The 27,640-nt window shown below is 43.2% G+C and overlaps 1 protein-coding gene across 1 annotated transcript in view; it reads left to right on the plus strand.

Moving 5' to 3' along the window:
• The first annotated feature begins 894 nt into the window (after positions 1-894).
• LOC142994173 (ephrin type-A receptor 3-like) overlaps positions 895-27,640 on the plus strand; it is a 75,321-nt gene continuing 48,575 nt past the window's right edge. The window contains exons 1-5 of the mRNA XM_076144891.1: positions 895-1,012; positions 18,202-18,266; positions 22,986-23,186; positions 24,452-24,559; positions 25,616-25,967. Of these exons, the coding sequence (XP_076001006.1) occupies positions 895-1,012; positions 18,202-18,266; positions 22,986-23,186; positions 24,452-24,559; positions 25,616-25,967 (844 nt within the window). The remainder of the gene's footprint in view (positions 1,013-18,201; positions 18,267-22,985; positions 23,187-24,451; positions 24,560-25,615; positions 25,968-27,640) is intronic.

Raw genomic sequence — 27,640 nt, forward strand, 5'->3', positions numbered from 1 at the left:
GACGAGTCTGCCTACAGGCGGGAGATTGATCATCTGGTGAATTGGTGCAGGCAGAACAATCTGGAGCTTAATGCTCTGAAAACGGAGATGCCTGTGGATTTCCGACTGAACGCATCATTCTGTGTGACTCCCCAGTTGACACTATGGAGTCCTTTCGATTCCTGGGATTCATCATCTCCCAGGACCTTAATGGGAGCTCAACATCAGCTTCCTCGCCAAAAAAGCCCAGCAGAGGATGTTCTTCCTGCAGCAGCTGAAGAAGTTCAACCTGCCAAAGACAATGATGGCGCACTTCTACTCTGCCATCATTGAGTCCATCCTCACCTCCTCCATCACCATCTGGCAACGTATCATCCGCTGCGCAGTGAAGGGGATGGGCTGCAACCTGCAGTCCCTCCAGGACCTGTACCTGTTTTGTTGCTAAATGACCTAATGTAATGTTGTTTATTCAGCATTTCTGAATTTTTAAAAACCAAACATCAGCTTTATTGACATGAGGTAATGCACAATTAAAACACGAGTTACATATTGAGATTTTGAAAAATGCTATAGGATGGAGACCTAAACAATTTCACCAACAACAAATAATCTACTGATAAATCTGATGATAAAGAACTTTTCTTAGAACGTTTTTTTTAAAGCAATTTTTTGCAGCGTCGTCCAAGTTTATATTTCTCCACAGGACTCATGGTTAATTATTGACGGGATTCGACTGCCTGCGTGGACCCTCTCTCTCTCTCTCTCTCTCTCTCTCTCTCTCTCTCTCTCTCTCTCTCGCCCTCTCCCTCCTCTCTCCTCTCCTCGCATCTTTCCCCTCCTCAATCGCAGGGCTGCGCTCACCGACTCAACACCGCCGACACGGAGATGCAGCGAGTGCGCAGCGCAGCCTGAAAAATGGCACCACCACGCGTCCTTTGGATCTATCGGTCCCGTCTCTTGCTCGCCTCCCTGCTGCTGCTCTGTCACGCGTTGCCGCAGAGCCGAGCCTTGAGGAATTACCCGGAGAATGAAGGTGGGTTTTGTACTCTCCGGGTTGCGAACCCGGAAAGTGGAATACGGTACTTGCTCGGTGGGCTGGCGGACTGGAGGGGGGTGGGAGGGTGGAGGGAAGGACCGGATCCCCGCGGCTCCGCTTGCAGGGGAAGGAGCGTCGAGGCGCGGCGGAGACTCCAGTTAAGTGCCCAACATGGTTATGAATCATACATAAAGGAGGAATGGAGGGAGAAACTATCGTCACGTTTTTTCCCCTTACCGAGCACATTGACATTAAATTTGAATGACACATACACACTCACATGCTTTAGGTTGTAATTTAGGTTGTATCGGATTAAATGTAGTCACGTCATTGTTAGAATCCGGGGGAGCGCGCATTACATTTTAAGTATTCTAACTTGTAACGATTATGGCAAAACAGCAATAGCAATTGACGCTCTGCCAAAAATCAATGCTCCCTTCGGATATGTTCATTACTACACACTGATAAATGTTGTTCTTTTGGCTGCGGCTATTGCCTCAGTGCCGCAAATGAGGAGCAGCAATTACATTAAATTTGTCACACGCTGCTGCCGAGCCTCTCTCAGTTATTATATTAACATCGATGCTCAGCAACCAAATTAGACAATGCATCCACTCACTAACTACTCCTGACTTACTGGCTGGCTGGCTGGCTGTTTGGTGGGGGCTGCTGTGTTTGATGGGAAGTTGAAACTTAAACTAAATGGATGAAGGAATCAGTTCGTGCACAGGCGCCACCCGCAATAGATGTCTTTGTGTGTGTGTGTTGACTGTTTGGCTGCCTGCTTGTCAGTCCAGAGACGATAAAGCTGCGATTGGATTGTAATTGTGGGGAAGCGTTGCATGCTGTGGTCATCAACACTGCGGTCAATCAAGTTATAGCAAGTTAGATTGCCCTGAAAAGCACACACCGCGCGCGCACGCGCACGCGCTCTGACTTTCACTGCGAGATGTGTGTACATCGCCGCTGAATGTATGTCACAGCCCCGAGGAGTTCAGGCAGAACGGAGGGCTCGGGAGGATAGATGGGGCGAGTGTAAGATGGAGAGGAGGAAAAGTGGAGGAGAAGGAGGGGAGGAGTGTTTTTACAGCAGGAGACACAACACTGCTGAAATGTTCATTGAAATGAGTATAAATGATGAAACCAACTGGAAGCTAAAGGAAAGTCCTGTTGATTTAGATCAGCATACATCTGTGAGTTGATTTATGCGTGTGTGTTATTTGAGGTAAATGGCAGGTCAGAGGGATTTTCTTCACGAATATTGTCAGGTAGCGTGTGTGTGTTTAAAGTACAGTAATGTGGTATAACATTCCCTGGTCATTTCTGTGTCTTGCTGTTTCAGACTGTTGGCCTAATTGGCCTCCTTTATGTTTGCGTGAGTGCCCGTTCTCTGTCCCATTGGGGCATGTGTGTGTGCGGACACCCTCCACACACACACACACGTGCCCCAATGGGACAGTAATCCAATGAAGCCATTTTTGTAAGCCACTCTATCCTCTGCTTTGTTTTACCTCGCGGGTAATTCTGTTCATTCTGTGATTGTACCCTCAGCTGAGGGATTGCGCTGTACTCTCTGCCAGTGTGCCAGTGTGTGTATGAAAGCACCTTGCATTTGTGTATGAGTGTGTATATTTTCCACCCACGCATCATCACTGTGCTCGGAAACCCTCCCTTTGAGTCTGTCTAGTAGCAGTAACGAGAGTGTCATAAAAGAGGAGCTGGAGCTTTCAGCGCTCAATTAAGAACAACATCCCTGTGATAGGTGCTTATAGTGTTAGAAGAAAATAGTGTTATGCTATCAACAAGCTTAGCCTACCGGAGCTATTGATCCTCCCGAAAATTGTTGGCATTTTCAAGAATTGCAGCACTGACGGTATATTGGCAGAACCATGGAATGTAGCAGAATTGTTGAAATTGGTTAAAATGACTGCGAGCCGCAGGGTGGAGCCACAGTTCATAGGGGAAATGGATTCATTCATAAGTTGTTGAAATGAAAACCATTTTCCCAAAGCCCTTTTTCACACAGTGGATTGGAGAGGTGGCAGAAGCTCAGTCCGCTGGGCCGGACAGCTGGGAACCGGAGGGTCCCCGGTTCAAGTCCCCCGTGTGGACCAAGTCAGCAGACTGGTAGCTGGTCAGTTGCCAGTCTGCCTCCAGAGCACTGCCCAGGTGCACGTGAGCAAGGCACTGAACCCCCAAACGGCTCCACGGGCGCCGAAGAATGGCTGCCCTGCACCCCCTCTGTAGTGCATGTGTTTGTGTGTGTGATATGTAGGGGGTGCAAGACAAATTTCAATTGTGTGTGATTGCTGTCAATTGCATGCAAAATGACTTGAATAAACTAAATCTTAAATCTTATCTTAAATCTTAAGAAAGATGAGCGCAAGTCCATGAATTCCTGTGCACCAGCAGAGGGAGCCCATCACAGCCTCTGTCTGAACCCAGAGGGCACGGTGGTGTAACAGCAGGATGGATGTGACAGGTCTTCCCCATTTTTCTTTTTTTTGTCACAACTTCCTCCTTCCTGCTTTCTTAAGCATCCCTCCCAAACACAGCCGAGCGAGTCACATCTTCCCAAACAGTCCAAACTGTCCGTGCAAGCTCAGGGAACCCCTGGGAATGTACGAGGAATAGGAGGAATTAAAATAGCTGCGCTTAGGGGTGCTGTGCACACTCTGACTCCTCTTTTTTTTCTCTCAGCATCTTCTCATCTGTGTCTTTTATATTTGGGTCCAACCTATCTCGGCTTTCTCCTTATTTAGGACCATGCAGATGGAAGTTACCAATATAATGAAAAGGAGGCACATGCTACCCTCCAGTGCAGCTCTATACTAACAGAGGCTAACTTCTGCTTATTAATGGATATACAGTTGTAGTCAAAAATGTACATACACTTGTAAAGAACATGTATGTCATGGCAGTCTTGAGTTTCCAATGATTTCTACAACTCTTATTTTTCTGTGATAGAGTAATCACTCTATCACAGAAAAATAAGAGTATTTAGGAGTATATTCCTAATATACTATTAGGAATATAGTATATATTTAGGAGTATATATTCCTAGTATATTAGGAGCCCATACTTCTTTGTCACAAAAAACATTCATGAAGTTTGGTTCTGTTATGAATTTATTATGGGTCTACTGAAAATGTAACAGAATCTGTAGGGTCAAAAGTATACATACAGCAATGCTAATATTTGGTTACGTGTTCCATGGCCAGTTTCACCTCAATTAGGTGCTTCTGGTAGAATCTTTGACCACTCCTCTTGATAGAATCGAGTTACAAACCCCAATTCCAATGAAGTTGGGAGGTTGTGTATAACGTAAATAAGAACAGAATACAATGATTTGCAAATCCTGTTCAACCTATATTCCATTGAATACACATCAAAGACAAGATATTTGATGTTCAAACTGATAAACTGTATTTTTTGTGTGCAAATATTCACTCATTTTGAATTTGATGCCTGCAACACGTTCCAAAAAAGCTGGGGCATGTTTACCACTGTGTTACATCACCTTTCCTTTTAACAACACACAATAAGCGTTTGGGAACTGAGGACACCAATTGTTGAAGCTGTGTAGGTGGATTTCTTTCCCATTCTTGCTTGATGTACAACCTCAGTTGCTCAACAGTCCGGGGTTTCTGTTGTCGTATTTTGCGCTTCATAATGCGCCACACATTTTCAATGGGAGACAGGTCTGGACTACATGCAGGCGGGCCAGTCTAGTACCCGCACTCTTTTACTACGAAGCCACGCTGTTGTAACATGTGCAGAATGTGGCTTGGCATTGTCTTGCTGAAATAGGCAGGGACGTCCCTGAAAAAGACGTTGCTTGGATGGCAGCATATGTTGCTCCAAAACCTGTATGTACCTTTCAGCGTTAATGGTGCCTTCACAGATGCAAGTTACCCATGCCATGGGCACTAACACACCCCCATACCATCACAGATGCTGACTTTTGAACTTTGCGCTAACAACAATCCGGCTGGTCCTTTTCCTCTTTGGCCCGGAGGACACGATGTCCAGGATTTCCAAAAACAATTTGAAATGTGGACTCGTCAGACCACAGCACACCTTTCCACTTTGCGTCAGTCCATCTCAGATGAGCTCGGGCCCAGAGAAGCCGGCGGCGTTTCTTGGTGTTGTTGATATATTGTTTCGCTTTGTATGGTAGAGTTTTAATTGTGTTAACTGACAATGGTTTTCTGAAGTGTTCCTGAGCCCACGTGGTAATATCCTTTACAGAATGATGTCGGTTTTGAATGCAGTGCCGCCTGAGGGATCGAAGGTCACAGGCATTCAATGTTGGTATTCGACCTTGCCGCTTGCGTGCAGAGATTTCTCCAGATTCTCTGAATCTTTTCATGATATTATGGACTGTAGATGATGAAATCCCTAAATTCCTTGCATTGTACGTTGAGAAACGTTGGTCTTAAACTGTTGGACTATTTGCTCACCCAGTTGTTCAGGAAGTGGTGAACCTTGCTCCTTTTATACCCAATCATGACACTCTCCTGTTTCCAATTCACCTGTGGAATGTTCCAAACAGGTGTTTTTTGAGCATTACTCAACTTTCCCAGTCTTTTGTTGTCCCTGTACCAGCTTTTTTGGAACGTGTTGCAGGCATCAAATTCAAAATGAGTGAATATTTGCAAAAAAACAATACAGTTTATCAGCTTGAACATTAAATATCTTGTCTTTGTAGTGTATTCAATTGAATAAAGGGTTGAAAAGGATTTGCAAATCATTGTATTCTGTTTTTATTTATGTTTTACACAACGTCCCAACTTTATTGGAATTGGGGTTTGAAAATATGTTTGCTTGCTGACATGGACTTGGAAAGTCAAAGGAGCTCAGATCTGAAAAAGCAGATAATTGACTTGAACAAGTCAGGAAAGCTTCTGGAGCCATTTCAAAGCAGCCACAGGTCCCAATATCAACTGTGCAAACAATTATTTGCAAGTATAAAGTGCATGGCACAGTTGTGTCCCTGCCATGATTAGGAAGAAAATGCAAGCTATCACCTACTGCTGAGAGAAAATTGGTCAGGATGGTCAAGAGTCAACCATGAACCACCAAAAAACAGTGCCACAATGAATTAGAAGCTGTTGGAACACATGTGTCAGTGTCCACAGTTAAGCGTGTTTTACATCTGCATGGGTTAAGAGGCAGCCGTGCAAAAAGGAAGCCCTTGCTCCAGAAGGGGTACTTTAAGGCTCGACTGAAGTTTGCTGCTGTCACATGGACAAAGAAAGGCCTTCTGGGGGGGAGGTTCTGTGGTCGGATGAAATAAAAATGTAGCTGTTTGGCCACAATGACCAGAAATTTGTTTGCGGGAGAGAAAGGTGAAGTGTTTGACCCCACGAACACCATGCCTACCGTCAAGCATGAGGGTGCTAGTATTATGCTCTGCGCCTGTTTTGCTGCCAACGGAACTGGTGCTTTACAGAAAGTAAATGGAATAATGAAGAAGAAGGATTACCTCCGAATTCTTCAGGAGAACCTAAAATCATCATACGCAGTTGGGTGTTCCAACAGAACAATGACCCCAAACACACATCAGAAGTGCTACAGGAACGGCTAAATCAGGCTAGAAAGAAGGTTTTAGGGTGGTCCCAAAGTCCTGACTTGATCACATGTGGAGAGTGTGAAGAAACAAGTCCATGTCAGAAAGCCAACAGATTTAGCTAAACTACACCGATTCTAGAGGTCAAAGATTCAACCAGAAGGTTGCCAGAAACTTGTGAATGGCTACCAAAAGCGTCACATTTTCAGGAGACCCATAATAAATTCATAAAATAACCAAACTTCATGTTTTTGGTATAGAAGAAGTATGGACTCCAATCAATCTATCACAGAATAAGAGTTGTAGAAAGTATTGGAGTCACAAGACTTCCATGACATACATGTTCTTTACGAGTGTATGTAAACTTTTGACCACAACTGTACCATTCAATTCAACCTCTTAATATGGAAATGTACCATCAATCTCACTGTTCAAACAAATTGAATTCATGAAGAACATGCTGTGGCATTTATGAATTCCTCCAAAATCCCCTTCATCCGATCACCATTGGCCAACATTTGAGACACATTTCCTTCATGATTCAACCCGACAAACAACATCTGACATCTCTGAAAACCTAGGGGTTCCCACAAGGGGTTTAGATTAATCTGTGTGGGTTTGAAAAATGTTTAGCTGTAGAACATACACCCCAGATACACATACACCCCATACTATAAGAAGAAGTGTGTACTAAGGCAACAGAGGCACCAAGAGAGGCCAAACACCAAAACACTCTGTAGAACATATACCCCAGACTGTAAGAAGAAGTGTGTACAAAGGCAACAGAGGCACCAAGAGAGGCCAAATGCCAAAACACGGGAAAAAGTTGAGTCACCCGTGGTTTGCGCTGAGGTTTACTGTAATCTGTAATTGGTCTTGGAGCTCCACTTGAAGCTTTTCACATGATTGGCCCGAGGGTGCTGTGTGGGGGAGGTGGGTGGTTGTGGGCGGGTGGGTGGGGGGTATTCGCTGTTTTACATCGTAAGGTTAACATGAGGTTGAGCCGTTAGTGCAGAGGCAAGCATATGTAAAGCGTGCCCTCTACCTCCACACACACGCACGCACATTATGATTCATACAAGATTCTTACTGTGTTGTAATGGAGGGTCAAAGGTCTCTGCTGGGTTAATTGCTTTAATCTATACCGCTTGCTTGTAGTTATCGGCAGGAGCATACCTCACTGAGAACGCGTATGTGTGTCAGTGTGTGTGTGAGTCCAAGAGATTTCTGTCTTCCCTTGTAACAACCGTGACCTTGGACAGAGAAGGATATAGATCTCCTCCCTCATCAAAGAGAGATATAGAGAGAGCGTGTGTGGTGTTTTCTTTTTCAACCTCTTCCTCTCCTCTCTATCTTCAATCCCCTGCAAATTCTCATCTGCCCTTCGCTGTACTCTGAGAATCGACTGCTGAGTACCTCCTCCTCACGTCTTTCTGTTCTCAGCCCCTGATTGTTTTGTTTTCACCCTCTGGTTCTCTCTCTCTTTCGGTCTCTCTCTCTCTTTCATTCTCTCTCTCTCTCTCTCTCTCTCTCTCTCTCGGTGTAACAGTTGGAGAACAGCCGGGAGCCACTGTAGCTTTTGTAATGAGGTGTAACCCCAATATCTACCTAATACAGGCCCATAAACAAGCACGCACAAACATGTACTCACACTTACACGTACAGTATATGCACACGTACACACATACACACACACACACACACACACACACATGCACTCATCATGAGCTAATGTATGCTGGGGGGCAGTTTGGTAGTCCTGGTCCAGAGAATAGTGTCACGTAGTCCCGGGGCTGGCTGATAGATGGGGTTATAAATACAGCTCAGTGACAGAATGGTTCTGCTGTGAGGGCTTTGCCTCACCGAGCCATTGTGTGCGCAGTGTGTGTAGGAAAACAGGAGATGTGTGTGTGTTCAAATGGAAAAGACAAAGAAATGAAAGCTTAAAGAGAGGAAGCAAGTGTACACATGGAAAAAAAGGAGGAGAAAAAAAGAAATGAAATACAAAAGTATTGGAACAAAGAAAGACCAGCTATATTAAAATAATCAACCAATTCTCTGTGCTGCTGCAAGGACACACAAAAAGCCCACAGAGGCTTTAACACCTCCACCCAGGATGCCACGTGTTCCCAGCCGTGTCTTTGTTTGTTTATGTATTTATTTGTGTCAGTAAAAGCTTTAAACTGATATTGATGATGATTCAAAGAAGGTTGGAAGGAATTATATCCAGGAATTGTTAAAAATTTTAAACAAAAATAATGCACCCATCACCATGAAACAAATCAAATGTGTGTATCCCACCATTGATTATCAGTCATTGCAATTTGGCTACAATTTCTGACAGCTAAAAGCAATTAAATCGCTTTTATTGTAGTCTTTTCATTTCCAGTATTGCGTTTGGTGATGAGCAAAGGCTAAATATGCTTTCATTCAACAATCCTCATAATTGTTTGTTGTTGTTTGGTGAATCATTACAAATCATCACTACCATATAAATAAATAATTTCAGAGAGTATGTACATTTCAAATGGGTCAATTACAAATTATAAGCGAAAAATAGTCCCATTAGCGTTAGCCTGTGGTACTATAGTAGTCTGAGCAAGAAGTTCAATTACATACTTCTATTTACTTTGAAATGCGACATGGTGAGTGTGATGTCTTTCGGGACGTTGATGTTGAACTCTTTTCACTTTTGTAGTCTGAAACCTGCATGTCCTGTTGTTATTTTACAGCAATTCTGGTTGGTTTCGTCAATGCTAGTTTGTAGCTCGCTAGGGATGTAGTGATACAAAATAGCTTGTCTATGTGAAACAGCAGCAACTGCTACTGTTGGCAGGTTCAGCCTTCAGTAAGGGCAGTGTAATAATATTTTTGTGAATGTTTTCTTCATTTAGTATCAGTATTAGCAGCCTGTGTGATGTGTTCCGTTAAACCACTAGCTTAAAGATGCACTATCAACAAAGCTGAAATTAATGCACCCACTCTTTATGTATTACCATGAAATGTCACTAAAGGGAAATCAGTATGCCAAGCAAGCTGCTCAGCAGCGTGTGTTGTTCTAAAAGAGGAGAGGAAAAGCATCTGGACCGGATTCATGCATATGCATAAAGTTAGCTTTGTTGTCATTTCTATGCAAACATAAGCTGGGCTAAATAAACTACTATGGAGCAACAAATTAGAGCTTGTATAAAAGGTTACTTACTTTTTAGCGGGTACCTTTATCAGTTGGCATAATTGAATAGTCATTATAGTCAATTCATTTAAGGTATTTCCATATGCGTTTTAAATAGAAGAAGAAGGACATGATGGTGAAGAGGTGAGAAGTGAGTGTTTGGGTTTAGATGCTTTCAGTTGGATCCAGAGTTCATTAATCAAAGTCTGTGCTCAGCGCGGTCGTGGCTGGAGTCAAGTTGTCCGCTTGTTCAGAGGAGGGATGCTACCCCTCCCCCCCTGAACAAGCCCCCTCTTACTGCTGGTCAAATCACTGCTCACTGGGCCTTGACTGTCTGCCCTCCAACCGAACACACACACACACACACACACACACACACACACACACACACACACACACACACAGACCCTACACTACGCCTGCCTGTCTGCCTCAGTCTTTCTTTTGCTTTTATCCCATCCCTCCAAATCACACATACACACACATCTCCCGCCCTTACATCCGCCGCTTTGACCTTTAATTTGGATAAATTGAATTTGGGTGTTTACTTCCCTGCATCCCTCTTTTTTCTACCTTTTCTTCCCCTCTCTGTGTTTTTCTTGTGTTATTTGATCTGTGAGCCTGGCCCGTGCTGCGGCCATTGAAAGGCTGTATTAGCCACCTCTACAAATAAACAGCCAAGGATTTGGGTCAGGCGTAGAGACTGGATGTTTGCTGACCAGTGCTCACATGTTTTCCCTGCTGATAAACTTTGTATTAAGGCATTGCAACACCTAGAATCCTGCACGGTTGGATTTAAAATATGTTAAAATATGTATGTATGAATCCAGTTGAAGCTTCGCTCTGTCTCTTTCTCTCTCCTCTCTCTCCTGTACTGACAGGCAATGGGCTCTTGAGCTGTGCGTGCGTGCGTGCGTGCGTGCGTGCGTGCGCATGCGCGTCTGCCTGTGCGTGTGTGTATGTGTGTGTAAGTGTGTGTCATGAGTCTCAGAGTAGTAGCAGCACTTTTTTTCCGGCATGTGATTTCCTATTGGTCTCCACGGCTGTGGCTCTCCTCGAAAAATTCTACAGTAGTTTGCCCTCCTGTGACAAACCACTGTGTGACAGCCATGTGTGTGAGTGAGTGAGTGTGTGTGTCTACAAGGTAGCAGTGCTCTTGTCTAACGAGGAGGAATGTCCTAAGAGCTAACAGAGCACAAAAAAAGGTCAAGAAGAAGCCAAAACACACACACAAACTTATATACTTGAAGAGGCATCAGCTGCTCTTTGCCTTTATCTGTCATTGTGCCTTCACTCTATTCAATCCTCACTTGTTATTTAATGCACGGCAAATGAATAGTGTTGTGCATTTCATTGTGTATCTGTGTGTGTCTGAGTACGTTGCAGTCTGTGGTTTGTACTGCAAGTTTCACAAGTTTGTGTCTGTCTGTCTGTCTGTGTATGTGTGTATGTGTTGCTCTTTGCCCTTGATGAGTTGTTGGCATAGTAGTGGATGAAGCTTATTTAAAAACAAGTGTCTGGCGCTCGCTGGGTGTTACAGTTCAACACTGCAGGCATTCACCAGCATGCATCGGAAAACGCACACACACACACACACACACACACACACACACACACACACACACACACACTCACTCACTCCGAACTCTCTTCAAGCGACAAACTAGGGCAGTGCTCCTGTCATAGTCTGTCAGAAAAGCATCTTTTCCTTCTGCTAGTACTGTCAGTGTATATGAAATAGCAGAGTGGGCTAATGTACCCCCTGCAACAGCGAAAAGGAAGGGTATCCAACTAGTAAAAGGTAGAGTTCATCCTGCAGTACATGTGTTTGTTCATAAATATTTGTAGATGTTCTGTCGTGCTTGCCACACGCAGCTTGACTTCCATCTCTGCAAAGCTTCACTAAATCATTGCACAGCCTTGTATCAGAATGACAATCTGTTTGTTTGTGTATGTAACAACTACAGAAATGTTGTGCTTTGCCCTGTCAGCATAAGTATAGTATAGTAATAAGTACTGTTTTCTCTACTGTGGGGACCCACAGTCCTACTCCAACCCTGAAGACCATGTGTCTAGGTCAGGGGTGTCAAACTCAAGGTCCGCGGGCCAAATCTGGCCCACAGTCTAATTATATTTGGCCCGTGAGATAATATCAGATGTCTATTAGAGCTGGCCGGCCGGTATAAAGCGCATGCACCGCTAAAACTACACATCCCAGAATGCTCTGCAAGTGCGTTCTGTGTGACATCACGAGCCCCCTCGATTTGCCCAACCTGCAGCTTCAGGGGCAGGGCCGTGTCATCACAGACATGACATCACATACATTACGCTGCAGTGAGGGCTATTCAAACCCAGTTGTGCCTGTGGGAGACTCGGATGCTGGAAGGAAACTGAGACCATTTCTCGTGCTGCCAAACCATGAAAGAGCAAATCTCTACCTCTGTGTTGCCAAGTGCACAGTTTGCTGAATAACTATGTATGCAGTGCCGAGTTTACCCAGCAATTTGTCAACTTTGAAGCCCAGAAATGTTAGTTTGGACTGCTTAGTAATTGGTTTGCAGTAATCTGTTTCTTCGCTTCGTCCCCGACACAATTCCCCAACTCTGTCCCCAAGCTGCTCAAATGCTCTCTATGTTCGACAGCACATATCTATGTGCATCAGAGTAAATCAGAGTATAGCAAACTGAGCCTTTCTTTAAGCACTTTTCTCTTACTTCTCCAAGGCATTTACTGTGAATTGTTGGATTTTCATTGAAGGAAATTATTATTGAAAAAAAGGTTCCCATTGAAAATTAACTTGAAAGGTTACAGAGAGAGGCATAAAGTATACTTTTATTTATTTAAATAAAAATAAGAAACAAATGCATCTCTTATTTGAAAATCCATTTGTTTAAGATAAGAGATAAGAGATAAGATAAGATAAGACAATCCTTTATCTTAGGCTGTGCTCCTTCCAGACTTAATGTTTGAGCTAAACTTAAGTATGTTTCTATATGAAAAAGTTGATCATTATATATCTGGAGAGAAGGGAAAACATGCACAATTGTAGTCCATTTTTCAAGAAATATGGAGTCTGGCCCGCGACTTAGTCCCAGTTTTTTATTTTGGCCCACTGTGTATTTGAGTTTGACACCCCTGGTCAAGGCCATGTGCTTGCTTTGTTCACAAGACGAGAAAACTACAATCCCCAGAGTTGTAGTGGACCAACCACCTCTTCACACCATGATGTGAAGATGTCATAGACCCAGCTGCCGCGACATTGGCCAAAAGGTTAACCCTTGCCCGTGAGGTCATTTACAGTATAAAAGCCCTGGAATCCCTGAATTCTTTCTCTCCGTGCTTCCCTGATGCAGTTAGGAAGAGGCAAAAACCGAATTCTGGATTATCCAGTGAACACAGAACCTCCAAGGCCTGCACCTCCGTTTCCTTTCATCTTTTGTCTGAACGTGACTCAACTTGTGGATCAAGGAGCGATTCACTTCGCCTTTTTCCCCTACATCAGGAAGACAATTTTCCAACTTCTTCAAGCTCAGGACGGAAGACTTGACCACAATGGACAAATCAATCGACTCACCTAGACCGCTCTGTCCAGTTGATGCTACAGAGAATCACAAAACTGACGTGATTCTATTAAGTAAGGCTTTGATGTTTGGGCAGATTTAGAGTCAGAATTAGATCTAAGTAGATAAATACACTGTATGGAATACTGTTTTTTCTATGGTTAATGGTTCTGCTATTGTGTTCCTTAAGTTTTCTGACTGCTTTTCAGCACAGATCCTGCATGCTGCATGCTTTCTGCTGTCTCTCTCTGTCCTTCTTGGTTGATAAACCCCCTGTGGTGTTGAGACACACACACATGCTCCCTCGCTGGCCAAAGTTCATTGACCTAGAACTGAATCGGCCATTTTGGCTTTAAACCTTAGCTCCAAGGACTGTTTACAACTTCCACTTCCTGTACATGTCACACACACACTCAAGCTTCACTTCCTTTGTGATTGAATCCATTATTATTTTAACTTTCTGTTAATGTTTTATGTCTTTCTGGTTTATTATATTTATGGTGATAACTCTTAGTTATTATTGTGAGTCAATAAATCTTTTCATATTAAAACAGAAGTGTCTGATTTTGATTGTTTTTAATGTTTGTATGATTCAACCTCTGCCCACGTCAAGTCTCACCCTTCCAGACTGATCTCGAGCGCAAAACTAATCCTTAAATTGAAATTAAATTAAATTGAATTTGTGAGGCTTAGGTCAATTATCTGCGATCTTTTTCCCCTTTTAAATAAGGGGTGGTTCCCCGAGGACTTTAATTTATTAAAGTTATTTAAATTTTATTTTGATAGCAATATTTGATAAAGTGAAAACACCAACACTACAGTGTTTGTATGTGTATATATTTCAGTTTCAGTGTGCATGTCCATGTATATATGCAAAGATTATAAGTAGTAGGTACTTAGTTTGACTGTCAGCTGTCAATTCTTAAGGGTGATGGCCTGTGGAAAGAAGCTGTTCTAGTTTCGGCAAATGAGAGCTTCTCAACAAACAAGATGAATAAAATCTCATCTTCACTCGATGTGTCTTGCATTGCCTCTGGCTTATTCAGAGAAGTCCAGCCTAGAATAATTACGTTAGATCAAATAAGAACTTAACTGAAGAATTCACACCCTCCTTGCAGATCTGTTCAGAAACAGAAGAGAAGAGGGCAAAGGCTGCTGTACAAATATTGCAAATGTGTGTGTGTGACAAACATGGGTAACGTACCGACAAGCACGTAACACGATCTGGTGAGGTGTGGATTAGTGGAGAGAGAACAGATGAAAGGGTCTAGCAGTGTGACCAAAGTTCTCAAAGGTCCCAAAGTTCCCAAAGTTCAGAGCTCAACAATTCCCACTTCATTTGTATGTCTTTGTTGCCCTGACAACACTCTCATTGACTCCAGTGAGGTCTGTGTGTGTGGTGGCTGTCTGTAACTCTGAGGTCGTTTGTGTGTTCGTCTTCATATGGGGCAAGCTTCAAAGCATATTACATTTGCATTTTTATTGCAGCCTTTATTGTGCTCCTTTATTATAATGAAACATTTGTATTTGGTTTTTATAATGTGATATTATTCTTGTGTTTTTATTTTTATTTTTCAAGGTTAACAATATATTGTATATTAAGATTCCTCACAATATAAGACATTCTGATTAACTAAATAATAAATGAAAGAGTTAATGGCTCTGTGTGTGTGTGTGTGTATGCAATTTTGTCTCATTTTTATTACAGGTGGAATTATAGTGGTTATTGTTACTTGCAATATAAGTAAAGAGTAAGGAATTGATATGATGCCGATTAAACTCATTATGTAGTCGCATATTGTTCTCTGCGGTGGTCTCAATGCACAGTGTTTCTCTTTCTTGTGTCACTGGCAACATCTTAACATGGTCTGTTGGTTTTGTGTGTGTGTGTGTGTGTGTTCGGTGTGTGTGTGTGTGTGTATATGAGCATCCTGGTCTTTGTGTCCCACCAGTCTGGCTGTTGGCAGCGCAGTTCGATTCTTGGCAGGTGGATCACAGCTTTTTGCAGCCCAGCTGAAGCTGTGGATGCAGACCAGAGAGAGAGAGTGGTAGTGAGACATAGAGAAAGAAAGAAAACAAGCAATGGAATCACAGACATGGCAGAGAGAGGGAACAGAAGAGAGAAGCAGACGCAGATGAAGATGAAGAGACAAACGGGAAATACATTTCTGCATATCGATATAGAATAGCTTTATTAGAATGCATGGCTGCAGCTTCAGCATCTTAAATATTGCACTTATACAGGAATTTCTGATTCGACCCCGCCCCCTCCCTCCCTCTTTCACCCGTAGAATGTAAACCCTACAGCATGGTGCTGAAAATCAATAAGGCAGCAGCTCTCCATGTAACCCAACGACTCCCACAGTAATGAGGGCACATGCATGTGTGTGTACATGTTAGTGCATGGATGAAAGATGAAGGAATATTAGGGTGTGTTTGCATTTATGTGTGTGTGGGTGAACGTGTGTGACGACAAGTTACAGGTGAAAAGGCTATAATGGTGAATAGATATTTCTGTTTGATGTCTGCATGATTAAATTTGGAGGGTGCTCCAATGTGGGTATGAGGTGTCATGTTTAGCAGCTTGTTAACCCAGAGTTTGAGTGCGTGCGTGCGTGCGTGCGTGCGTGCGTGCGTGCGTGCGTGCGTGCGTGCGTGCGTGCGTGCGTGCGTGCGTGCGTGCGTGCGTGCGTGTGCTCTGTAGATAGGAAACTACAGATGATACATAATGGATGACTTCTGCCATTGATTATAAGTGATAAGTGGTATTGACAAGAGGTGTGAGTAAAAGAGAAAATGTGTTTGAGTGGTTGTGTGTGCGTGTGCATATCCATGTGTGTAAATGCAATACAGTAATAGCATCGGTAACACATTAGCTGACTGGTCTATACTATATTAGCTGACTATACTATACTATTGTATTAGACATACTGTAACAGCGGCTCGGTTACAGGTAACATTACAGGCATAATTTACTGTGTATGAAAGGGACAATTTTGCAAAGCTGCCATGTTGATAGCTGCTTTTACCTCGGCACAGCAGTGTGTGGGTGGCCATGTGGGTACCTCTCCAGTTGGTCCTGAAATCACACATTATTATACTATTATGGCCTATTTTTGTGCACCACTCAAATGCCCCTGAGCTGAGGAAAGCAGTCTAAATGGTCTCTAGTCTATCTGGATGCCGCTGACCTTTAGCTCAGCACCACTCCTGCACCATTTTTACCTCATCCTTGTCATTTCACCACTCTCGCGCTCTAATATCTCACCTTGGCTCCACTCCATAGCCTCTCTGCTTCATTACAGCACAGGCACTATTTTCCTCCCGCACGGTCGCATGCAAGATATGTGTGGCTCCGCATGCACATACATACACTAATAGGGCATGACACGTCTCCCTGCTGTCACTGTGTGCCGGGGATGAGGAGCAGCAGCAGTGATTCAGTTAGGGCTGATGAACAGCGTGAGGCATGAGGAAGGGAAAGAAAGTGAAAGAAAAGAAGAACAATTTTATAGTCCCTTTGTTATACCTAGAGGCAGTATGGATACACAGAGGAGCTGGTAAACACCCTTCAGTGAAGTGATTACCCGTATTTACAGACTGTTGGGGAAAACTTTTCTGGCTTGGAGTGGTTTTTCCAGGTCAGTGCAGCAATCAAGTGAAATGGCGTCTGCTAAATACTACAAACAGGAAGGTCAGCAACCCCAACGTCTGTTCTGGGATTCTTCAGGATTGTGTTGGATGTTGATGTAATGACGTTGAATTTCAAACGTTCAGAAGCAGAAGGAATGTAAATAACCTCGAAGAACCACTCAATGTATTTTTCTCGATGAGTGAGTGACTGCCTTTGCACAATCTGCCTTCTCTGGCCAACCAAGAATGCAATAAGCGCTTAATAAGCAATCTCAAATAAAATGGATCTTAAGCAGCCAGTCATGCCGGCATCGATTTGCCTTTTCAGTTACTCGCATTATTACATTTTGTGTATTTGTTCAAGATATTACATGCATATTTTAGCTGATTTCTGGTATTTTACACTGTATCACTCCATCACTTGCCCAGATACTGGGCACTGAAATGATTCCATTCTGCGGCAAAATCTGGTACAAGCATCATCTCTCGTTGTTTGAGGTTAATGTCTGCACGTGAAATAGAAAATGTATGTTTCGGAGAGAAAGCAGAGGAGAGAGTGAAGCATCAGTGTCTGCAGAAGGATACTGATTAAATATTGATAGTCAGCGGTGTTGAAGGCCTGATTAGTATTTCACTGGGCCAGGCCTCAACAAGGACACACATATAAGTGAGACACGCACACACACACACACACACACACACACACACACACACACACACACACATCTGTAGAACCTTGCTTCAGAATCTTCATTTTGCTTTCCGCAGACCAACCTGTCACCTTCCTCTCTTCATTTCCCATTCTGACCTTCCTCCATCCTCCATCCTCCATCCTCCATCCTGCCTCCGCTTCCTCTTCCTCCTCTTCCAGAACAGCGATTGCAAACAGGGGCCATGGTATCTGTGATTCAGGCTCTGCTCTATATTCGGGGGACTTTCAATCCCCTTGAATATAGGCGGCTGCTGCATGAACACAGTCATTTTAAAGTTTGCAATTACAGGTTTACCACACAACAAATATAACCATGAATAAACCATACATTTTATAGGGGAGGCTTATGTTATCCTTTTCATCTATCAGAGGGGTTTTGTGAGGTGTTCAAGACAAGCAGTGTGTCTATGCTGGGGAAAGTGTGTGCCTGCATAATGTATGGTTCCATAATGCTTTAAATAAAATAAGGAGCAAGGAGTGATGCGTTACTATTTTATGGGCTAATATGTGTGTTCCCTTTCCTCTGTGTTCTCGCAGTTACGTTGCTGGATTCTATGTCAGCCTTGGCCGACCTGGGCTGGGAGGCCTATCCTAATGAGGGGGTGAGTATACACACAACACAAACACACAGACACACACTCACCTTTTTATGACACAACTGCCTCCAAAAATACGAGCCTGGTCACAAGCTACCATGATACCGTGATGTGTTTTGTTTTCAGCTACTTAGACCTAGAAGCAGATCCACTGGAGAGTGTGTCTGTGTGTTTTATAAAGCGCCAGATTCTTGTGCACTCTTTGCTAAATCGGAGGTCTGCAGGGGGAATTTACAAATTATTTTTGAAAACATTGTGGCACTGCAGCCTCCTTTTATTGCTGGGTGCAATTTTAGGATGCAGCGGTGGGACATGGTGAGGGGTAAATATTCTTACATAACTGGAAATAGTGTGTACACAATTGTGTTATTTGTGTGTGTGTGTGTGTGTGTGTGTGTGTGTGTGTGTGTGTGGTTGCGTAACCGGCCTTTTGAAGCTATAAGAGTCTGAAGTGTAACAGGAAGCAGGAGAGGGGAGGAAGAGGGTGAAAGCATAAAGAGGGAGAAAGATGGGGAGCATTCAATACATAAATGAAAGCAGATTCTGTATGTCACTCAGTGTAGCAACGAGCACAGAAGCTGCTGAATGAATTATACTTCCCTTTTTTTTCTATCTATCTATCTATCTATCTATCTATCTATCTATCTATCTATCTATCTATCTATCTATCTATCTATCTATCGATCTATCTATCTATCGATCTATCGATCTATATGCTGTGGAAATGATTTAGATTTTTAAAATGTCTTGGCTTTACTGCAGCAGAATGAAAACAAAACAAATTGTGTGCATCTGCATGTGAATTTAGACACTAAGATTCCTGAGCCACACAAAAGAACAGTGTCTTCACAATGTATGAAAGACTCGGAGGTCAACATCCAACTACACATATTCCTGGACACACAAGCAGACAGCTAACTGTTTGTAGGGACCAAAGCTAGCTTTTGGGCTAATGGTAGGGCTTTACTGGCTATGCCGTCGTTTACTTGTGCAATGTGACACAGTCGTTCAGTGTCTCTCCTTGACTTAAGTTTTGCAAATTCAATTACACTTTTTTGTTGAAATAAATATAGTTTCTGTTTTTTAATCTAATTTCAACGTTTTCACACACATACTGTTACAGACTTTTTTTTGCCTTGCAGCATTTAGCTAGCACATAAAATCCAGCTTCTAATGGAGAGCACTACTGCAAAATTGCTTTTTGTAATGTTAAAAGAAGATTCATTAATCTCTTCATTTCGTTGAGATTTTAGGAAGACTAAACAAGACACATAAAGCCTAAAATAAAAAAAATGTTTCCCAGCTGTTTCTAATCATCACTATACACTGTAAGTATAATTGTTTTGCCCTTCTTCGCTTTTTGTTTTCTCTGATTATGTCACTTACAGCTTGATTGCAACGTGTAATTTTTCAGAAACGATGCTGCACTGTTCTCATGGGTAGGTGACCTTGCTCACAGTAATGTTCTTGTTTCTTCGAAATGTGAAAGAATTAAATCCAAAACCATTTCATCTTTTAAACTCTGGGTATTTTCTACTGAAAACTACTAAAAAAACAAATAAAAATAAACCTTTTAAAGAAGCAGAAAACGAATAGAGAGTGATATGACACTGATGGAATCTGAGAGAGGGCTGTAAGAAGGTCTTGTGTTTCATTTAAGGGGGATTATATAGTTGACCTCTGAACTGCAAACCTGAGGATGGGTCCCAGCGAGAGGCAATTCCCACCAATCTGAGACAACTGTCTACCTAAATCAGTCCAAAACCACACTTGACCCCTGTGGGTCACATTTAATCCACCCCATGCTGGGCCGGATGTGCCTGAGACTGGAGCGGAGCAACCCATTTCTGTCATCGAGCAGGGGTGTTCCTCGTGAGAGACACAAAACAGATACGCCGTAATGATGTTTGAAAATGAGAGGCCCCCTGCATCTTTACTCTGAGCCCAGGGACTCCTTCTACCTCTTCATTGCCTCCCCCCACCCCCAACCCCACCACCAATCATCTTCCATTGCTGTTTCCCTCCTCCCCCTCTCTTTTTCTTCCCCCCCACTAAGCCAGAGATCATTTCAGAGTCTGGAGGCCAATTTGGTCATCATAGGTGAACCCATCAGATGATTGCAGAAGGAGGGATATTATGTTAAGCTGGTGAACGGTTGAATTTAAACCCTGATCCAACGTCTCTGCTTCACTTCAAAGCAATCAGGCAGGCTCCTCGCTGATTGGCCGATTTGATTGAGGGTTCAGGGAGTAGGGCTCCGTACTGAATGTTAAGAAGTGTGCAGAGTGAACTAACATAGCACTTGCAACATTTTCCCCTTGTGTGAGTGTGTGTGCACGTGCACGTGCATGGGCGTGTGTTGATGACTGTGTTGAGAGAAAGAAAGAGAACTCATGAGCCTCTCCAAACATTTTCTCAGTTGTGTTTTTGGTAGATTTCCCTTCGAGGCACTGGTGTATTATGAACAAACAAGACAGCTTGCTAAGACAAGCAGGTTGTGTTCGTGTTCCTAAAAACATCTGTGCCTTACGCCAGTCCAAGTGACAACATACCGACCTGCCAACCAGGAGAAAAAAATCACACAACAGAAAAAAATAAACAAAGACATCATATAGCCCTCTTTATCCCTCAATGACTATTCCCATAAATGCTTTAATCACCACTCCCTGGAGAATTAGCCTTGTGTGTACAGTGTGTGTGTGTGGGTTGGTAGTTATGCACGACCATCCTGTGATGTCTGACTGGCCTCAGCTCAGCGCAGATGGGCCTATTTAGTTGCCTGGCGCGTCTGTAATTTACTAACACTCATTTCACTTTCTCTCTCTCTCTCTCTCTCTCTCTCTCTCTCTCTCTCTCTCTCTCTCTGTCTTTAAAACAAACTTTTGACTCCTCTTCGTCTCCACATCCACAAACTGTTCTTATGCATACCTCAACTCATTATTCATACCTCAACTCATGCCCAGTTCATTTTTAGGGGAATGCGTGCGTGTGTGTGTGTGAGAGAGAGAGAGAGTGTAAGTGAGAATGTGTGTGAATCTGTTTTAGGGCTCAGGACTGAGGAGAATGCATCAAGCTTTTGCCAGGTTGTAGGGCTGTCGAATCAAATTAACCTCAAGAGCCTAACATTGGTCTGGACCCTCCTTGACTGAGAGTTTTGCCTGCTCTCTCTTTCTTTCTCTCTCTCTCTTCTTCCTCCGACAAGTGAGAGATGACAGGTAGTTATTTCTGTAGTCCATCGCTAGTGTTTGTTGGAGAGCGCACGCGTGTGGGTGTGTGCAGGCTTCAAAGCGAGCAGGTGTGTATGCTTGTCCCAGCGTTTGTGCCCCATGTGTGTGTTCATGCATTTCATATGTGTTGGGGTATGTGTTTACACGACTGAACTTCTGTAAGGTGATACGTGTTCCTCACTCTGGAGCTTAAAGCTTCAGTCTAAAGATGATGATAGGAGCTCAGCACAAAGATGGTGGTCTACTCCAATCTCACCACAGGGCTCACCCAGTACATGTGGGTGTGTGTGTGTGTGTGTGTGTGTGTGTGTGTGTGTGTGTGTGTGTGTGTGTGTGTGTGTGTTTGTGTGTGTGTGTGTGTGTGTGTTTGTTTGTGTCCAAGAATATCCAGTTAGCTTCCCCTTGAGTGGATCAGATATCTTGAGACTGAAACCAAACTGGTTTATTTTCTTTTTTCTTAAAGGTATAGAAAAGTTATTTCTCTCTCCCTCTCTGGCTCTCTGGCTCTCTGGCTCTCTGGCCCTCTCTCTCTCTCCCTCTCTTTCTCTCTCTCTCTCTCTCTTTCTCTGCGTGTGTGTGTATCAGTGTGCACTCACAAGTACTTGTTATGTCTTTGCATGTGTAGATAGAAATGTTTTCCTGCTCATGTAAGAAGTGTGCTCAATTACTGCCTTACTCAGAATTGGAAACAGATGGTAGCAGATGACGGGAGACAAAGTAGCTCTGTCCTAACTCCTTCTCTCTCCCTCTCCCTCTGTCTCCCACTTGTGCTCAGGCTCTCCTCTCCTTCTGACATACACACACACACTCTCACACTTCTAGCTTATAAGTATTAATTCACGCATTCACCCAGAAAAACACGCTTGCTATAGGCTTGTGTGCCACACTGACAAAGCTGTTCCTTCAGTCATTCTGACACAGATCATCACTCCTCACTACGCACTACTCACTACTTATCCAGACGTGAAAACAGAACACATGGGCATAAAGCTGCTCCGCACCTAACCGCACAGCACTGAATTCAGGCCCAGTCTCCCATAATCCATCTCTCCACTGAGATCTTCTTTGTGCATTCAGTAGGGATGAAACATGATGATCTTGCAAGTTGCTCTGCCCGTCGACCCAATCTTTGACTGGAAATGTGTGTTTATGTTGCCGGTGGAAAGATTTGCTCTTCAGCGTCCATGTTTCACCTCCTCTCTCTCTTACCTCCAACCCTCCCTCGTTTTGCCTCACTCTCTCACTCTCTCCTTGCTTTTTTGTACCTTCTCTCCTCCTTTCCCATTTCCCATTGCCCATTTTACTTCTTTATTGCTTCCTGCCTCCCTCTTTCCCTTCATCCCCTTTTCCTCTCTTGCTCTCTACTGGAACACATATTAAGACCTCAGTATGGAAAATGTTTTAAGTCTTTAAAAGTAGACACAGATTTTTAATCAATACTAATGAACATATTTGACTTTCTTGATTAAATTAATCTCTTTGTTCTCCTGATTCTCAGTGGGAGGAAATCAGTGTGATGGATGAGAGGAACACCCCGATGAGGACGTACCAGGTGTGCAACGTGATGGAGGCCAATCAGAACAACTGGCTCAGGACGCGCCACATCAGCCGGGAAGGAGCACAGCGCGTCTACATCGAGATTAAGTTCACTCTGAGGGATTGTAACAGCCTGCCCGGGGTCCCTGGTACCTGCAAAGAGGTCCGTCTCATTACACACACACAAACACACACACATTACAAGTAGAAACTGGTTCGTGTCAGGGATCTGGAGGACTATGCAGCCTTATTGAGCATTTCCTTTGGAGGCAGTTGGAGCCAAGACTAAATCAATAGTTAGTGCTCTGTTCTGCCTTGGAAATATGCAACCTAATAGCACATGTGTTATGGAAAAGAAATTCAATCTGAAAACAAAGAGATGACGCAGTAAAAGAGGACGACAAATACTGTGAAAAGGTACAAGGCTGGCAGGTGATGATCTTAATATTGTTTGTAACAAATGGTGATGTCGTACTGTCAGACTAATGGAAACCAATTGAATTGTGTTCACGCACAAGGTTCAATAGGTTAATTTTCAAGATCTTTTTACATGAATACAGCTCATACCTCCACTTTTGAAGAACTGCTTTAATACTGCTGACCCAAATGTGACCCCTGTCTAAGTGTATGATTTAATCCTCCCGATCTGGATTAGTTTGTTCATCTGGGCTAAATCGCGTCAGATGATATATGTGACTGGATTTTGTTTAGATTGATGGTTTAGTTTTTGAGGAATAAGCAAAATAGACAACAGTGAGAAGAGAAGTAGTGGGAAGAAGTGGATCTGCAACAAAATCAAATCAGCGCTTCCCAAAATGTCTTCAAGGTCTTCTGTAATTATCCATGCTGACAAACAGACGGATAAATACACACACCTGTGCCTATGTCAAAATAATTTTCTTATACAGTTTTCCTTTCTGTGCAGGTCACCCCTAGTTGTAGCAAAACTCCTTTGAAATATACACACACAAACACACACAAACACACACATGCACATAGAGATGAGGAGATAAAAGGTGGAACGTCGGTCGCTGCTCTGGAGGCTTTTTTGTAGTTAGTCATGAATTTTCCTTTATTTTTTTAACTTTCCCCCTTGTCTGATATCGGGCAGAATTCACTGCTCCTCTGCATTCATTCCTGTCTGCTTTGTCTGCCCCTTGCTCCTGTTGGCTCTCATTACTTCTTCAGAGTGAGTAGCGGCGATGATATGAGACAGATTTTTTCTAGCACGAGGCGTCAGAGGCAGCACAGAGTTTCTCAGCATTTCAGTGTTTTGGGGCCTTGTTAAGATTTCACATGGCATGATCCTGCAGCTTTGGTTTTACTTTTTGTCGCCCTTCCTCTCTCGCTGTCTTGCTTTGTGTTTTTAGATATTGTTGCTATTTGAAGCGTTTTGAAGGTGATGCCACTTGTGTGTGTGTGTTGCAGACGTTCAACATGTACTACTACGAGTCGAACAACGCCAACCTATGGTTCATCAAGGAGAGCCAGTACGTCAAGATCGACACCATCGCCGCAGACGAGAGCTTCACACAGGTATCAACACATACAATGCAGCAAATCAACGTCTCCAAATCCAAATGACCATCACGCAACTTCCAGTCAGCAGTTTTTATAGCCCCCAGTTTCCTTCGTCTTATTCAGGATTTTTTGCCTTCATCCCCTCCTGTATATCCAAAAGAATGGATCCAAATCATTCATTTATTTTTATTTTTTATAGTTCCATTTCGTAATGAGATGTTCACCATTTGGCATCTACAAAAAAAAAAAATCTCTAAATCTCTAAGAACTGCATTTCAGGTAAGCAAGTAGGGCTGGGCACGTTAACGCATTAATTAATTAATGTTGACAATTTTTTTATCTCAGTTCTTTTTGATAATTATTATTTTGAAAGTCTGGTGCTCACTAGCTACAAACTGCAGGCCAATTAGTATTAAAGAAGATGTTGATCTGGGGAACACTCTTAGCATCCAACGAATGACGGCACATATGAGCCACCCTCAAGGCGCACCATCACATAAAGAATACCCGAGTTGTATAAAAAGGAGAGGAGTACAAAAGCGACGGCTTGCACCAACTGTTGCTCTTACAGGAGACTTCTGGACATCGCTGGGTAACCATGATTACGCGCAGTCTCCAGCGTTCTGTCACAATATTTGCAGAACAGTGCGTTTGACAATGTCCTGGCCAAATGCAGAAAAGTTGTGGGCCACTTTAAACGCACACACACACACACGCACACAATTTATATTTGATTTGATTACACTAATGTTTAAGTTGAGATTTACAAGAAATATTTTAACTGCTTCTGTGTAAAAGAAATACTGCTGTTAAAAAGCACCTCAAGTGTTTGCAAACCAAATGTTGATGCACTTTTGTTCATACTGCAGTACTTTTAAGATGAAAGTGCGCACTACACTACTTTTGAATTAATTATTGAATTTTGCGCATTACAATGTGATTAATCGCAGAAAATCATGCGATTATTCACGATTAAGAATTGTAATCATTGCTCAGCACTAGTAGCAAGATGTAGTGATATTGAATAAGAACGTTTTCCAATGGCATTAATTCTGAAACATTCCCTCATAGGTTGACGTTGGCGACCGCGTGATGAAGCTGAACACGGAGGTTCGGGACATCAGCAACCTGAGCAAAAAGGGATTCTACTTGGCCTTCCAGGACCTGGGCGCTTGCATCGCGCTGGTCTCTGTCCGGGTCTTCTACAAGAAGTGTCCCCTCACCGTGCTGAACTTGGCCCAGTTCCCCGACACCATAACAGGGGGAGACACAGCACTGGTGGAGGTCCATGGCATTTGTGTGAACGCCTCTGAGGAGTTTGAGGCTCCTAAGATGTACTGCAGCGCCGACGGAGGCTGGCTGGTTCCCATCGGGAGGTGTGTGTGCAAGCCGGGCTTCGAGGAAAACAAGGACATCTGCCAACGTGAGTGCGGTGTGGGTGAAGGTCGCGTGTGTGTACGCGAGTGTATGTGTAACACTTCAGATGGGGCGTCTGAGATGACACCCGACTCAATGTGTGTGAATTTGTACAGCTTTTTCGAGATCAGCAATGATATCAAGTCTGTCCTATCGCTTTCTCTGCGTTGATGAACGTCTAAGTTGAATGTTGTGTATGTACAACAGCTCTGTGTGTGAATGTGGGTGGTTAGCTGGTAGAATGACTATCACTCTCTGTTTAGGTCATTCAGACACCACTTATTTCATGTTTGTGTGTGTGTGTGTGTGTGTGTGTGTGTGTGTGACTTGTTTGAGTCAGCGTGAGTGTCATCACTCTGTGGTTTTGATATAGCAGCCTACAGTGCAAGGACAGTTTTGCATAGATAAAGGTAGGAATTGCTTTCAGGCATCTCCTCTTTATTTATGCACATGTGTATGTGAATATCTCATTCTCTCTGCTGAGCGTGTGTGTGTGTGTGTGTTGTCCAAAGGGAATAAAAAGTAAGCCTAAGGAAGCAGATTATTGAGTGGTGACTACAGAAGGTGCAGTGTGCAGTGCAGTATGTAATCATTTTTTTGTCTATATTTGCTGTGTGTGTGTGTATACGTACCCTGTATTTGAGTGAGGAAGATGTATTAGGCCTACTCTGTCACCTGCTCTCTAAAATAAATCACAGACATTCATCATTGCAAACTTGAAATCTGCACGCATAATGCGGATTCATTTGCAGCAGCCAAGAAACATAGAAAATTTGGCAGTCGGGCCTGAAACATGTGAATAAAAACAAGCTGTGCCCTGCAGCCTGGTAGCGGTAATGTGCACAGATTGTGGAATAACCACGACTGCGTTTCACTCATGAAAATCGGACTCTTGAGTTTCACGTTTGTGTGTCGATCTTGTAAAATGACACTTTGTGGTTATTTGACAGGTGATCTCATTGACAGGTTTCCAAATAATGGCGCTGCCTGCAGTGTTTAGCTCAGATCCTGCCCCTTTGTAATTTATTGAAAGTCAGTCTGACACAGCGCAGCAGTTGACCTCTGTGATCTCTATAACCTCATCAGTCTGCTCGCTGAGTCTTATCTGCCCTGTAATAGCTGTGTGTGTGTGTGTGTGTGTGTCTACTGCAGCAGTGTGTGCAGGTAATGATGGAGTCTTATTGACAGCCTGAGGTCAGAGGTCTACAGAAACAGTCAATGTTTGCCTCTTCTAGTACAATGATTTATAGTCTGCACAGAGGTTCTAGTGTGTGTGTGTGCGAGGGTATGTGTGTGTGCATTTGAATGTATATCAGTGCTGCAGAATTCATACTTTTTTCTGCAAACAGTCAAACTGTATTAGTCAACTGATTTGCAAATTGTGTGTGTATCTCCTCTGCCAAAGCCGCGTCTGCACCACCTACTCATTGTTGAGTGATCTGTGGGAGGATTTGAATAGCAATGTCATTTCCCGCATAGGACAAGAAAATGTGCTGTCCTGTCATCTAACATCTCATATTTGTGTTAGCCGTAGAATTATGCAGAATTCAGATAATGGGAGGAAAAAACTGCTGTCTTTTGTCACTGTTACATTGGTCCAAATTCTAATTTGTGTGCCTATTCTCCAATCTTTCCCTTCCCCTCTTGGAAAATTGAATGTAAATGTCTCTGCAATCTTCC

This window comes from Genypterus blacodes, unplaced genomic scaffold, assembly GCF_046128005.1.
Source record: "Genypterus blacodes isolate CSIRO-AG114 ecotype Tasmania unplaced genomic scaffold, CSIRO-AGI_Gbla_v1 ptg000029l_1, whole genome shotgun sequence".
NCBI classification, from domain to species: domain Eukaryota; kingdom Metazoa; phylum Chordata; class Actinopteri; order Ophidiiformes; family Ophidiidae; genus Genypterus; species Genypterus blacodes.